Below are 12,396 nucleotides of genomic sequence, written 5' to 3'. Positions count from 1 at the left end.
TACAGAAATAGCTATACCATGATTTAGATATATCACAGCGAGGATAGACAAGACCTGTGTCACTCTGCAATCACATCCCAGACATTGTAAAGTCCTACTGCATTCACATCGTCATACCACTTGCATAACACAAAGACCAATAATTATTGTATATTACGACTGAATCCTCTTCTCTGTGCTTACAGATGAAATTTTACCAGCTCCACAATTGGACCAGTTCCCCTAACAATCATGAATAAGCTCCGTGGATACATGCAAGCTGAACAGTATGTAGTTACCGAACAGAGATGCACAAAAATAATCAGATTTCAGTAAGAGGGCACAGAACTCATTTGTTTTTAAATAATTACTTCCATTGTTTGAATTGTTTGAATCACTTCTCAGATCATTAACTTTCATTTTGAAAGGTTTCAGAATGGTAGCCGTGTTAGTCTGTATCAGCAAAAACAACAAGGAGTCCTTGTGGCACCTTAGAGACTAACAAATTTATTTGGGCATAAGCTTTCATGGGCTAAAACCCACTTCAAGCTTATGCCCAAATAAATTTGTTAGTCTCTAAGGTGCCACAAGGACTCCTCGTTGTTTTCATTTTGAACAATCCAAAAGCATACTTTGTTGTGTTCATAAAAGCATTAAGAAAATAAATAGCTATTATGTAACTCCTCTTCTTGCCATGACAGAAAACTGTACTTAACATTTCACATTAGATATGCTTCCCACTCACTTATTCACAGTGAAATAGTTAGTATTAATTTATTAGACAACAGACAGTAAGGCTGGGCTTTCCCTTAGCTATGCCACTGTGCAAGTCTTTCTTCAACCAACTGTGCAAGTCTTTAATGCTATAAATAACTAAAATATGTTATACATTTGTCACTTGTAGATTTGAAATCCATATTTAGTTGTGTACAAACATGGCATTGCTTCAATTTGACTTACTGCCCACAAACTTAGTCAGATCAGTCTGTGAAAGGATCACAAGCAATAGTAAGCAGGCTGAAATATTTGTTTACTATCTAAACAAAATGCAGTTCTGCAGGGAGGAAGAGAAGACAATACTACCATCAGATCTCTTCATCTGAAGACAAGAACTAGTAATTACTTAGTTTTGATAACAACTAAAAAAAGCCCTGCAGCCCTTGGGTTACAAAATTCACTTTTATTGAACAATCATGTTTGAATACATCACTAACTTCCATAGCTTTTGAGCTAGTTGTACTGGTACACAGGCAAATCAGACTATTTCTGCCTGCACATGTGTGTCAGACATCACAAAACAGGATGTACACTGTGACTTTATCAACAACTAACGTTTTACACCATGGCTAATTTTGAAATTGCATTACTGTTTCCACTAATACCCAAGGTTATATCCTGTAACAATCAGATTGTCTGGTGCCAGACATTCTCCCCACAAGTACATTCTCATTTTGCTCCACGACTTGACCTTAAGAAAAATTCTAAACAAGTATACAGCTCAGTGCTAAACTGCTCTCTTCTGTACTCTGTTCACACTAACTTTCTAAAAAAAACCTCCATTATGTTCTGTAATCACTAACACATGAAACTGATACTACTGAAAGGAAAGAGTTATCGGTGTAACTATGTTGTTAAGCACCACTTTGTGTAGTACTATAAAAGACACAAGACAACAATCATCTAATCTCCCAGCACTGTCTACTAACAGTTTCAATATGAAGGATGAAGATCTTTTGGATATGATGCATCTTCCATAGGAATCATGGCCTGATTTACCCACTGATACCTGTCAAAGACCAACTTTGGTGGTACCCACTAAAACTAAGAGCTGACAATTGTTTCTCAGCCACTAGGTATTCTCAGGCATCCTGGAAATAACATGTTTCTGCTTCAGGAGCCATGCTACTAGCTGACACACAGAGAATGACACTCGCATCAAAGACCTCTTGTTCCTAACCATGTAGACTATGAACAAGTTGGGAAGTCTGGTCAGGATTCAGAGGGATAAAATTAGTGTCCTCTAGAGCAGTGCTTCTCAAGCTATCTGATGTGGGGGACCAGCAATTTTTTTTTCCAATGTGCACGCAAACTGGCAACCGATGGCTCGCGGACCGGCACCACTTTGAATAGCACTGCTCTAGAGTGAAACCGTGAGGACAAGAGAGGTTTGGATTTAATCAAGAACCTGTGAAGCCCTTTGAGTTGTGTTAGGTAGAAGTAATATAGCAACTATGTACTCAAATATTGCAACCATTAAGAGCACAAGACACGTTTGGATTGTCAAGTATTTCCCTAGAGGGAAAGCAAGATCCTGGCTGGAGTAATCTTCGCTCAGAGGCAAGTAACAGGAGTAACTATGGTGAGATGCTTTGAGCAAATAGAAGGGAAGGCAGGACTACAGAAAGACAAATAAAACACTATTCCACTATTTAGACACTGGTCAAGAGTCTCGAGTTTCATGATGTTTCAACTTATAGCATATACTCCTGCTAAAAACAAAATCAGAACCTGGGAATAGGCTGGGCATACAAGTCAGGTTTATTTTAGGAGGTTACATACCAGGGAGGGTTTGAGAAAGAATAGGAAATAACACTGGGTCTTGTACAGCAGCCAGTTTGCTAAAGATTGTAATATCCTTTTCCAGACTTTCATCAACCTTTACTATAAATAATAGAGATGTCAGTTTAATATACAGCAGTAACTATGGAGCCACGGGACCAACCATATCAGTATCTTCCAAGCCTTTAGTAATTCATTAATAGTAATCAGAAACCCTGCTGGCAAGGGGAGCAAATGAAGCACTGTGCACACTTGTGTCCTATACGTGACTACTAGCAACACAAAAGGTTTACGTGTAGATTGTTGCATGATAACATCTTTGTATTTGTTGGATCCTAGGGTACTTTATAAGTCAAATACAGGATGTTCAAATTAAAGTCACAGTACAACGGGTTTCAACGTGCACTGCTAAGCATAAACATCTTGACATTTTAGCATGGGGGGGGGAAAATCACAGGGTATTTTAACTAGTGCTTCCTGCCAACAAATTTATAAAACTGCTAGTTTTAAAAGCCTATTTTTTTCCCTCGGTGGGAATTATAAATTGCTGCTAATCAGAACTCTTTATCTAGGGACATTCAACAGTTGCAATCACCAGAAAAGAAGGATGACTGCAGAAACTAGAAATTTTCGTCTGTTCATCACTTTTCAACCTGCTGCCGAATCTCTGATGGAATCCCTCGCCAGCCACTTGACAAAGGGGACTGTAAACAATAGCACATTCTGAAACCTAATCTGTAGGGCTGTTTCTGACAACACAGTTCACAGCTGAACAGAGCTGCTCTTTTAAGGGCGGGGGGGGGGGAGATGGGGAGAGAGCAGAGGCTGCGCCAGGAGTTTAGCTTTACATACATACTCTCTGTCTCTAAGTTACTCTGTTTTCATTATTCACTTGCAAAGAGTTGACTGCAGAGAAGGCTCCAAGCAGCTTCTCAACCCTCAGACATCGTTTATATTGCTTTGGTTTGATGTCAGCTACAGCTTCACAGTAACAGGCAAGAAAGCACCTGCATAAACGTGATTTCAGCAGGAGCGCAACACCACTCCTCCCCAGTCTCTGAGGGGAGACCTCCTCCCGCCGCCCCATGAGCTTCCAAAATTCTGGGGCGTGCGACAACGACTCTGATTTCCAGCCTCTTCGCCGTCCCCGTATGTGCGCCCAGAGCCCATGAAATTGAACCAAAGGTTTGCGCGGAGGCACAGCTCCCATGGGCAACAGCGTGCCCGAGGGGCTGCCCGGTGAGCACGGGGGGAGCGGCGACGCAAGGCGCAGCGGGGGCGGGGGGGTTGCCCGCTGAACACGGGGCGCTAGGCGCAGCGGGGGGCTGCCCGGTGAGCACGGGGGGAGCGGCGACGCAAGGCGCAGCGGGGGCGGGGGGGTTGCCCGCTGAACACGGGGCGCTAGGCGCAGCGGGGGGCTGCCCGGTGAGCACAGGGGGAGCGGCGGCGGCGGCGCTAGGCGCAGCGGGGGGAGGGGTTGCCCGGTGAACCCGGGAGCTCCTCACCGTAGACCCGGGCCCAGCCCTGCTGCTGGCACACCGACTCCAGCAGGATCCGGTCCATCACGCCCGCAGCGGCTCCGTCCAGCTCCTCCGGCTCCTGCCCCGCGAAGGGCTCCTGCCCCCAGGGCGCGGGCTCGCCGGGGGCGCCCGGGGGCGGCTCCATGCTGCTGGGGGCGGGCCGCCCGCTCGCTCCGGCCCGGACCCGGCTGCTGCCCTCGTGCCCCCGCTCACTGGGCGCCCCGGCCCGGGTCCATCCCTCTGGTCCAGCTCGCTCCCGGCCAGGCCCGGCCCCGCGTCTCCCCTCCGGCCACGGCTCGCGCAGGGGCCGCCGCTGGCTCGCGCTCACTCTCCGGCGGCGGCTCGGCTTCTCCCAGAGACCGGGCGGCGGCGGGCGGCATCCCAGGGAGATAGGCAGGAGCAGCGGAGAGCCGAGCGCCCGGCCGCATGGACAAGCAGCGGCCGGAGCAAAGCCTCCGCCAGCCCAAAGCAATCGCCCTCCGAGTCATCCACCAGCATTTAGGCGGCTGCTGCTGCTCCGGGAAGGGGAAAGGTGAGGGGAGGGGACACACCAGCTGCAGGGGTCCTGGGGTTACACCACAGGGAGCAGCTCAGCGCCCGCTTGTCAGAGTCAGGCAATCCCAAACCAGCGCCTCCCTCCTCGTCCGCACTATGGGGAGGTCCCGTCCAAATCCCAGTTTTGCATCTCAGCCCCCTCTGCCTGCTCCATGCACTGAGAAACCCAGTAGCTCAGCTGGACTGTCCCTGGCCTAGCGCACTGAGAGGGAGGGAGGCAGGCTCCCCATTGGCAAGTCATTACTCACTCCTGGTTTCCCTGACATATCCCTCATTCCAAGGGTCACGATGCCCTGGGGCATCCCTGAAGCCAGACAAATTAATGGCACAAGCACCAGCCTCACAGCTGCAAAAATTTTCCTTTCATCCACAGTCCATGCTACGTTATCTGGGCATTAGCCATCTCTGGACGGCACGGCTGTAATGCACTCTGCGTGGGACAACATCTGGAGGCGGGTCAGACACAGAAGCTAGGGCAGAATGTGGGGTCTTTGACAATGATGCTCATTATCCAAAATGTTAAGTAGTCATTGCAGTTAAATAGCTGCTAACAACAACTAAAGGTACGTCTACACTGGCAAAGTTATAGCGCCATCAGTTAACAGCGCCGCTCAGAGAGCACCGAAGGAAAACCTCTGTTGCATGTTCACACTGTCAGCTGCCTGCACAATCGCGTGTTCACACTTGCAGCGCTCTTAGGAGAGGTGCACTCTGAGCAGCTATCCCACAGAGCACCTCTTTCTCATTTGCCACTAAGACTTGTGGGAAGGCAGAAGGGGTCACGGGGCATCCTGGGTCCTGTCCCAATGCCCCGTGATGCATCGCTTCGCATCCCAGCAATCACTGTGCTTCCATACGCATTTGGCGACATCTTTCTACAGTTTGTGTATTGCTCGCCCTGCCCCGCCTCTTCCTGGCTGCAGGAATGGATCCCAAGCTGTTGACAAGAATGTTGTTCACACTGACCAACACATCAGAAGTGGCAGTGGAGTTATTCCTTAAACTACAAAGGCAAGAGGAGTGCGACATTGATCTCTCCACAAGTAGTAGCTACGACACGAGATTTCTTGTGGCATTCATGGAGGTGCTGACCACTGTGGAACGCTGCTTTTGGGCTCAGGAAACAAGCACTGAATGGTGGGATCACATCGTCATGCACGTGTGGGATGATGAGCAGTGGCTGCAGTACTATTGCATGAGGAAAGCCACAATCATGGGACTGGTGATGAGCTCGCACCAGCCCTGTGGCGCAAGGACATGAGAATGAGAGCTGGTTAGCGACTGATCGGTAGCAGTCTGGAATAGCCAGCTTCCACAGCTCCTTCACTTTGACCCTGCACTGCAGTGTGTCCCAGTCATGGCCCTTTTCTATCATGCATCTAGAAATCTGTCCGTGGATATCAAAATTCCGATGGCTGGAGCGCAGCTGGGACTGCACTGCCTCCTCTCCCCAAATACCGATGGGGTCCAGCAGCTGGGCCTTGCTCCAAGCGGGGGATCGCCTGGTGCGTGGAGCAGGCATGGCCACCTGGAGAGATGCGCTGAGAATACTGCACGCATCACCGAGCAAATGGGAAGGGGACTTTCAATTTTGCAAAGGAATGTACGGGGTTGGTCACCTGAGGGCAGGGCAGTAGAGTTCAAACCGATGGCCAGAGAGGTGAGAACAGGCACTATGGGACACCTCCCGGAGGCCAATCGCAGCGCTTTAATCACCACGGTGTCGACATTGGCACTGCAGCACTGTAGCCACGGTGCAGAAAACTGTACGCCTCTCCTCAAGGTGGTTTTTTTAGAGCGCTGCATCTGTGCAGTTTCGGTGCACTAAGTGGCTTGGCAGTGTGTACACCTCGGGAGTTACAGTGCTCAAAGTTGCTTTACTGTGCACAAACTTGCCAGTGTAGACAGGGCCTAAGGGTATGTCTTCACTAGCAAGATGGCTGTGTAGTCGTGGCACCAGCGCTGGGAGAGAATCCTCCCAGCTCCATAAAAAGAAAAAACACCTCCACGAGGGGCGTAACTACCAGTGCTGGGGGCGTGCCCCAGCGCTGGGGCACTGTCTACACTGGCGCTTTACAGCGTTGAAACTTGCTGCACTCGAGGGTGTTTTTTCACACCCTTGAGCGAGAAAGTTGCAGTGCTGCAAATTGTCAGTGTAGACAAGCCCGAAATAAGAGAAGATTTTTAAATAGTCTCACCAGCAGTCCCTTCCTCTCTATTGTTCAAATTTCATTCCTGGCTCTTGTGAGATCACCATTTCACTAATGCTCCAGTAGTCATAGAGTCTTCGACTTCTAGGGTAGGCAAGACCTGAATTTTGAATATAAAAACCAAGCATAGCCAACCTCTCTTTATTAAAGAGAGAGACAAAACAACCTTTCAATCTTTCTTTAATAATCATAAAGAAGTAAAAAAAGAACACACAGAGACCCCCTCTTTTGCAGATTCCCTAAGCCAGGGGTGGGCAAACTACGGCCCGCAGACCAGATCCAGCCCGTCAGGGCTTTGGATCCGGCCCGCGGGATTGTCCCCCGTGGTGCCGCAGGCCCCGCACCGCTCTCAGAAGCAGCCGGCACCTCGTCCCTGCAGCCCAGGGGGGCGGAGGGCAGAGGGCTCCATGTGTTGCCCTTGCCTCCAGGCACTGCCCCCTGCAGCTCCCATTGACCGGGAACGGGGAACCGCAGCCAATGGGAGCTTCAGGAGAGGTACCTGGAGGCGTGGCAAGGGCAGCGCACAGAGCCCTGTGCCCCCTGCTTCCCTCAGCGGCTGCGCAGGGATGTGATTCTGGCTGCTTCCCAAAGCGGCACAGCGTGGAGCCAGGGCAGTAGGCAGGGAACCTGTCCTGGCCACGGTGCGCACCGCTGCCACCCCAGAGCCGCTTTAGGGAAGCAGTGCTGGGCCAGAGCCCCATCTCCCTGCCTGCACCTCACCCCCCAACTCCCTGCCTGCACCTCACACCCCTCATGCAGCCCAACTCCCTGCCCTGAGCCCCTTGCTGCACCCTGCACCCCCGTGCACCCTAACTCCCTGCCCTGAACCCCTTGTCACACCCCGCACCCCTCCTGCACCCCAACTGCACCCCAACCCCCTGCCCTGAGCTCCCTCCTGCAGTCTGCACTCCTCCTGCACGCAGCCCCCTCCTGCACTCTGCACCCCAGCCCCCTTCCCTGAGCCCCCTCATACACCCCGCACCTCTCCTCTGCCCTAATCCCTTGCCCTGAGCCTGTTCCTGCACACCGCACCACCTCCAACACCCTGCACTCCCTCCCACACCCCAACCCCCTGCCCCGGCCCTACATACAATTTCCCCACCCAGATCATAGAATCATAGAATATCAGGGTTGGAAGAGACCTCAGGAGGTCATCTAGTCCAACCCCCTGCTCATAGCAGGACCAATCCCCAATTTTTGGCCCAGATCCCTAAATGGCCCCCTCAAGGATTGAACTCATAACCCTGGGTTTAGCAGGCCAATGCTCAAACCACTGAGCAGATGTGGCCCTCGGCCCAAGAAGTTTGCCCACCCTTGCCCTAAGCAATATGTCACATAAAACCTATAATGTCCGTTTCTGATCTGCACTGGCTGCCTGTAGATTTCCAGCTGATATTCAGGATGTTGGTTTTAACCTATAAAATCCTAACTAGTTTGAGATGGTTATCTGCAGTCCACTGCTACATTTTTAAACATCTATTTAAGTGCAATTACATGCTTGGCTATATGTTTAAACCTTCCATACCCATCCCAAAAGTTTGAAAGAAAAGGTGCAATTTGGAGTACAGGTGGGATGGGAAGGTCATTGAATTGTTTCAGTTTATTGCTATTAATGGAGGAAGGCTTTGTTGTTTGTTTGTCCTGAATGTCCATGTATTTCACTGATCTCATTAAGTGTATAAGAAAGTGTATAAAAGTGCCCATGGCTTAAGGTGGATGCTTAAGCAATTAAAATAAATGGTTGTAAACATACTATATATATGTATGATATATATACAGTAGTCTTTCTTTTCTTGAATGATACATTGTAATTTCAATTTTCTTTTTATGTCTGCTTTCTGTTCCCTCGCTACCTTGTGATCAATACAAACTGGTTGACTTCATTCACTCATATAGATTCAGCTATTATCTCTGTGCTGATGATTTACAAATCTGCCTGTCTCTCCAACCTTTTTCCTGGGTGACTCACCCACAATTCAAGGTCACCATGGCTAAGGGTTTGTCTCTACACAGAGTTTTGGTATTGCTTGGCTTGAAAACAGTACAGTTAAAGAAATACAATCCCCTAGTGTGGCTACAGTTATACTGGTATAAAGGTGCCTTCTTATATCAATATAGCTTTTCCACATACATTTACAAATTTAACTATTTTGCTAAAAAAGAATCACATCCCTAACCAAAATAGTTAAACTGGTACAAAAATCCTGCATAGTCCAGGCCTATCACTGAGCTGCTTGTGCAGAATTAATTCCTGCACCAGCACAGGCACAAAGGAAAAGCAGTTTACACAGCTATGAAGACTGACCTATCTTGCATCTCTGCTTCAAAGGCCCCTACAGGACATCTCTTCTTTACTCCTGCTCACCCCACCTGAGGACATGCCCTCCATCTTGGCTCCCGGGTGACCTGGGCACTGGGAGGGGGGAGTGTTCACGCTAGCCTTGTGGGCCCTTTATGCCAGCCTAGTTGGCATAAAAAGACTGTGGTGCAATGATGAATAGGGACTCTAATTTTTCATCCTAAATCCTCTCCACACCTACTCCATTACTGTTTCAGAGGAACAGCCGTGTTAGTCTGTATGTAAACATCTGATGAAGTGAGCTGTAGCTCACGAAAGCTCATGCTCAAATAAATTGGTTAGTCTCTAAGGTGCCACAAGTACTCCTTTTCCATTACTGTTGACACACACAGACACACCCTCCCTCCCCCTTATCCCGGCTCATAACCTTGGGTCATTAAAGAGTAAGGTCTTCAATGCTTCCCCCTAATTTCTCCCCCAGAAGGCTGCTTCTCCCTTTCAGCCTCCCAGAGACTGATGTAAGTTCCTTGCCCAACAGCAGCTCAGTGGTCCCTTCCCCAGCTTCCTGCCAGCTGCCTCTCTCTCTCAACAGCAGCTGGCAGCAGCTCAGTGAACAGCTGAGAGGTAGCTGAAGGGGAAGAGACAGGAGCTGCTGTGGAAACTGAGAACAGAGGAGAAGCAGGCAGGGAAGGAGGGAAGGATGTGGCTGCTGAGCTGCCGCCAAGAGAAAGAAACAGCAGCATTTTAAATAGCTTCCTAGTGCTGCCCCATCTTCCTGCGACATTGGCTGGAACACCGGTTACTCAGCACTGCCCTGGCCACGTCAGGACTGGTTGATGGTCTGGGTTTAATCAACACACGCTTTTAGAATTTTAAATGGGAGTTCAACAACTAGCTGACTGCCATACGAACATAAGCACGGCCATACTGGGTCAGACCAGTGGCCCATCTCGCCCAGGACCCTGTCTTCTGACACGGGCCAATGCCAGGCGCTTCAGAAGGAATGAACAGAACAGGGCAATCATTGAGGGATCCATCCCCTGTCGTCCAGTCCCAGTATCTGGCTGTCAGAAACCATGATGGGGATGGTCAGGTCTAGTCGTCAGAGCCAGAAATCAGCACCAGCATCAGGAGTCCAGAGCAGGGTGGGAGTGAAGTGAGAGCAGGGCTGGAGCAAGAGCAAGAGCAAGAGCAAGGCTGGAGCAGGCTAAGGCTTGAGGAGTCTGTTGCCAATATCAGACAAGAAAGAGTCCCAAGCCCTAGAGCAACAGCAAACAGAGTAAGATGCTCATCCTCTGGTGAGCTTTATATACCTGCCCTGAGAATCACCAGACTAGTTCCTGGCTTGTGGATTGGCAGAGCCTAGCACAGGGTGACTCCTCATCTTACACTGGCTGTCAGAGGTTTAGGGACACCGAGAGCACGGGGTTATATCCCTGGCCATCTTGACTGGCAACTATTGATGGACCTATCCTCCAGGAATTTATCTAATTCTTTTTTTAATCCAGGTATACTTTTGCTCTTCATGACATCCTATGGCAACGAGTTCCACAGGCTGACTGTGCGATGTGTGAAGAAGTACTTCCTTATCTTTTTTTCTAAACCTGCTGCCTATTAATTTATTGGGTGAACCCTGGTTCTTGTGTTATGTGAAGGGGTAAATAACACTTCCTTATTCACTTTCTCCACCCCATTCACGATTTATAGACCTCTATCATTTCACCCCTTAATTGTCTCTTTTCTAAACTGCAGTCCCAGTCTTTTTAATCTCTCCTCATGTGGAAGCTGTCCCATACCCCTAATCAATTTTATTGCTCTTCTTTGTACCTTTACCAATTTTAATATATCTTTTTTTAGATGTGGGGCAACAGAACTGCACACAGTATTCAAGGTGTATATGTGTACCATGGATTTATGTAGTGGCATTATGATATTTTCTGTTTTATTATCTATCCCGTTCCTAATGGTTCATAACATCGTTAGCTTTTTTGACTGCCACTGCACATCAAGCAGGTGTTTTCAGAAAACTATCCATGATGACTCCAAGATCTCTTTCTTGAGAGGTTACAGCTAATTTGGACCCCATAATTTTGTATGTATAGTTGGGATTATTTTTTCCAATGTGTATTACTTTGCATTTATTAACAATGAATTTCATCTGCCATTTCTTGCCAGTCACCCAGTTTTGTGAGATCCCTTTGTAACTCTTCAGAGTCAATTTTGGATTTAACTATCTTGAGCAGGGGTTCTCAAACTGGGGGTCGTGATCCCTCAGGGGGTCACAAGGTTATTGCTGGGGGTTGCGAGCTGTCAGCCTCCACCCCGCTTCACTTCCAGCATTTATAATAGTGTTAAATATAAAAAATGTTTTGGGTCACACTCAGAGGCTTGTTATGTGAAAGGGGTCACCAGTACGAAAGTTTGAGAACCACTGAATTCTTGAGTAATTTTGTATCACCTGCAAACTTTGCCACCTCACTGTTTACCTCCTTTTCCAGATCATTTATGAATATGCTGAACAGCACTGGTCCCAGTACAGATCATTGGGGGACCCCACTATTTGCCTTTGTGAGACCGAACCATTTATTTCTATCCTTTGTTTCCTGTCTTTAACCTGTTCCTGATCCACGAGAGGACCTTCACTCTTATCCCATGACTAGGGCCCTACCAAGTTCACGGTCATGCAAAATGCGTTATGGACCATGAAATCTGCTCTCCCCCCATGAAATCTGGTCTTTTGTGTGCTTTTACCCTATATCATATAGATTTAATGGGGGGAGACCAGTGTTTCTCAAATCTGACCCCAAAGGGAGTTGTAGGGGGTCACAAGGTTATTTTTTCGGGGGGGAGGGGTGTCATACTATTGCCACCCTTACTTCTGCGCTGCTTCAGAGTTGGGAGGCTGGAGCTCAGCTCTGAAGGCTGCACCTCGCCAACAGCAGTACAGAAGTTAAGGGTGGCAATACAGTATCATGCCACCCCTACTTCTGCACTGATGCCTTCAGAGCTGGGTGGCCAGAGAGTGGCAGCTGCTGACTGAAGGCCCAGCTCTGCGGGCAGCAGCACAGAAGTAAGGGTGGCAATACCATACCGTGTCATCCTTGCTTCTGCGCTGCTGCTGGCAGTGGCTCTGGACTCTCCATCTGCTCAGCTCTGAAGGCAGCACCGCTGCCAGCAGCAGCTCAGAAGTAAGGGTAGCAATACCGCGACTCCCTCTACAATAACCTTGCAACACCCCCACAACTCCTTTTTGGGTCAGGACCCCTACAATTCC

At 48.9% G+C, this 12,396-nt stretch overlaps 1 protein-coding gene and 1 long non-coding RNA gene across 4 annotated transcripts in view; one reads left to right on the top strand and one right to left on the bottom strand.

Annotated features, from left to right (window-relative positions):
* The window catches only part of RASAL2 (RAS protein activator like 2), a 295,807-nt gene extending 291,282 nt beyond the window's left edge, over nt 1-4,525 (bottom strand). For all 3 annotated transcript variants that reach the window (XM_075131485.1, XM_048860716.2, XM_048860717.2), the window contains exon 1: nt 4,044-4,525. In XM_075131485.1, coding sequence (XP_074987586.1) covers nt 4,044-4,203 — 160 coding nt within the window. In that variant the 5' untranslated portion in view covers nt 4,204-4,525. The remainder of the gene's footprint in view (nt 1-4,043) is intronic.
* On the top strand, nt 3,354-8,578 carry LOC142072997 (uncharacterized). The gene is made up of 2 exons (XR_012669644.1): nt 3,354-3,777; nt 4,987-8,578. It is a non-coding gene; the product is annotated as an uncharacterized LOC142072997 (long non-coding RNA).
* The last annotated feature ends 3,818 nt before the right edge of the window (nt 8,579-12,396 follow it).

This window comes from Caretta caretta, chromosome 8, assembly GCF_965140235.1.
Source record: "Caretta caretta isolate rCarCar2 chromosome 8, rCarCar1.hap1, whole genome shotgun sequence".
Taxonomy (NCBI): domain Eukaryota; kingdom Metazoa; phylum Chordata; order Testudines; family Cheloniidae; genus Caretta; species Caretta caretta.
The sequence above is the reverse complement of the archived record's forward strand: the minus strand, read 5'-3'. Positions and strand labels throughout refer to the sequence as shown.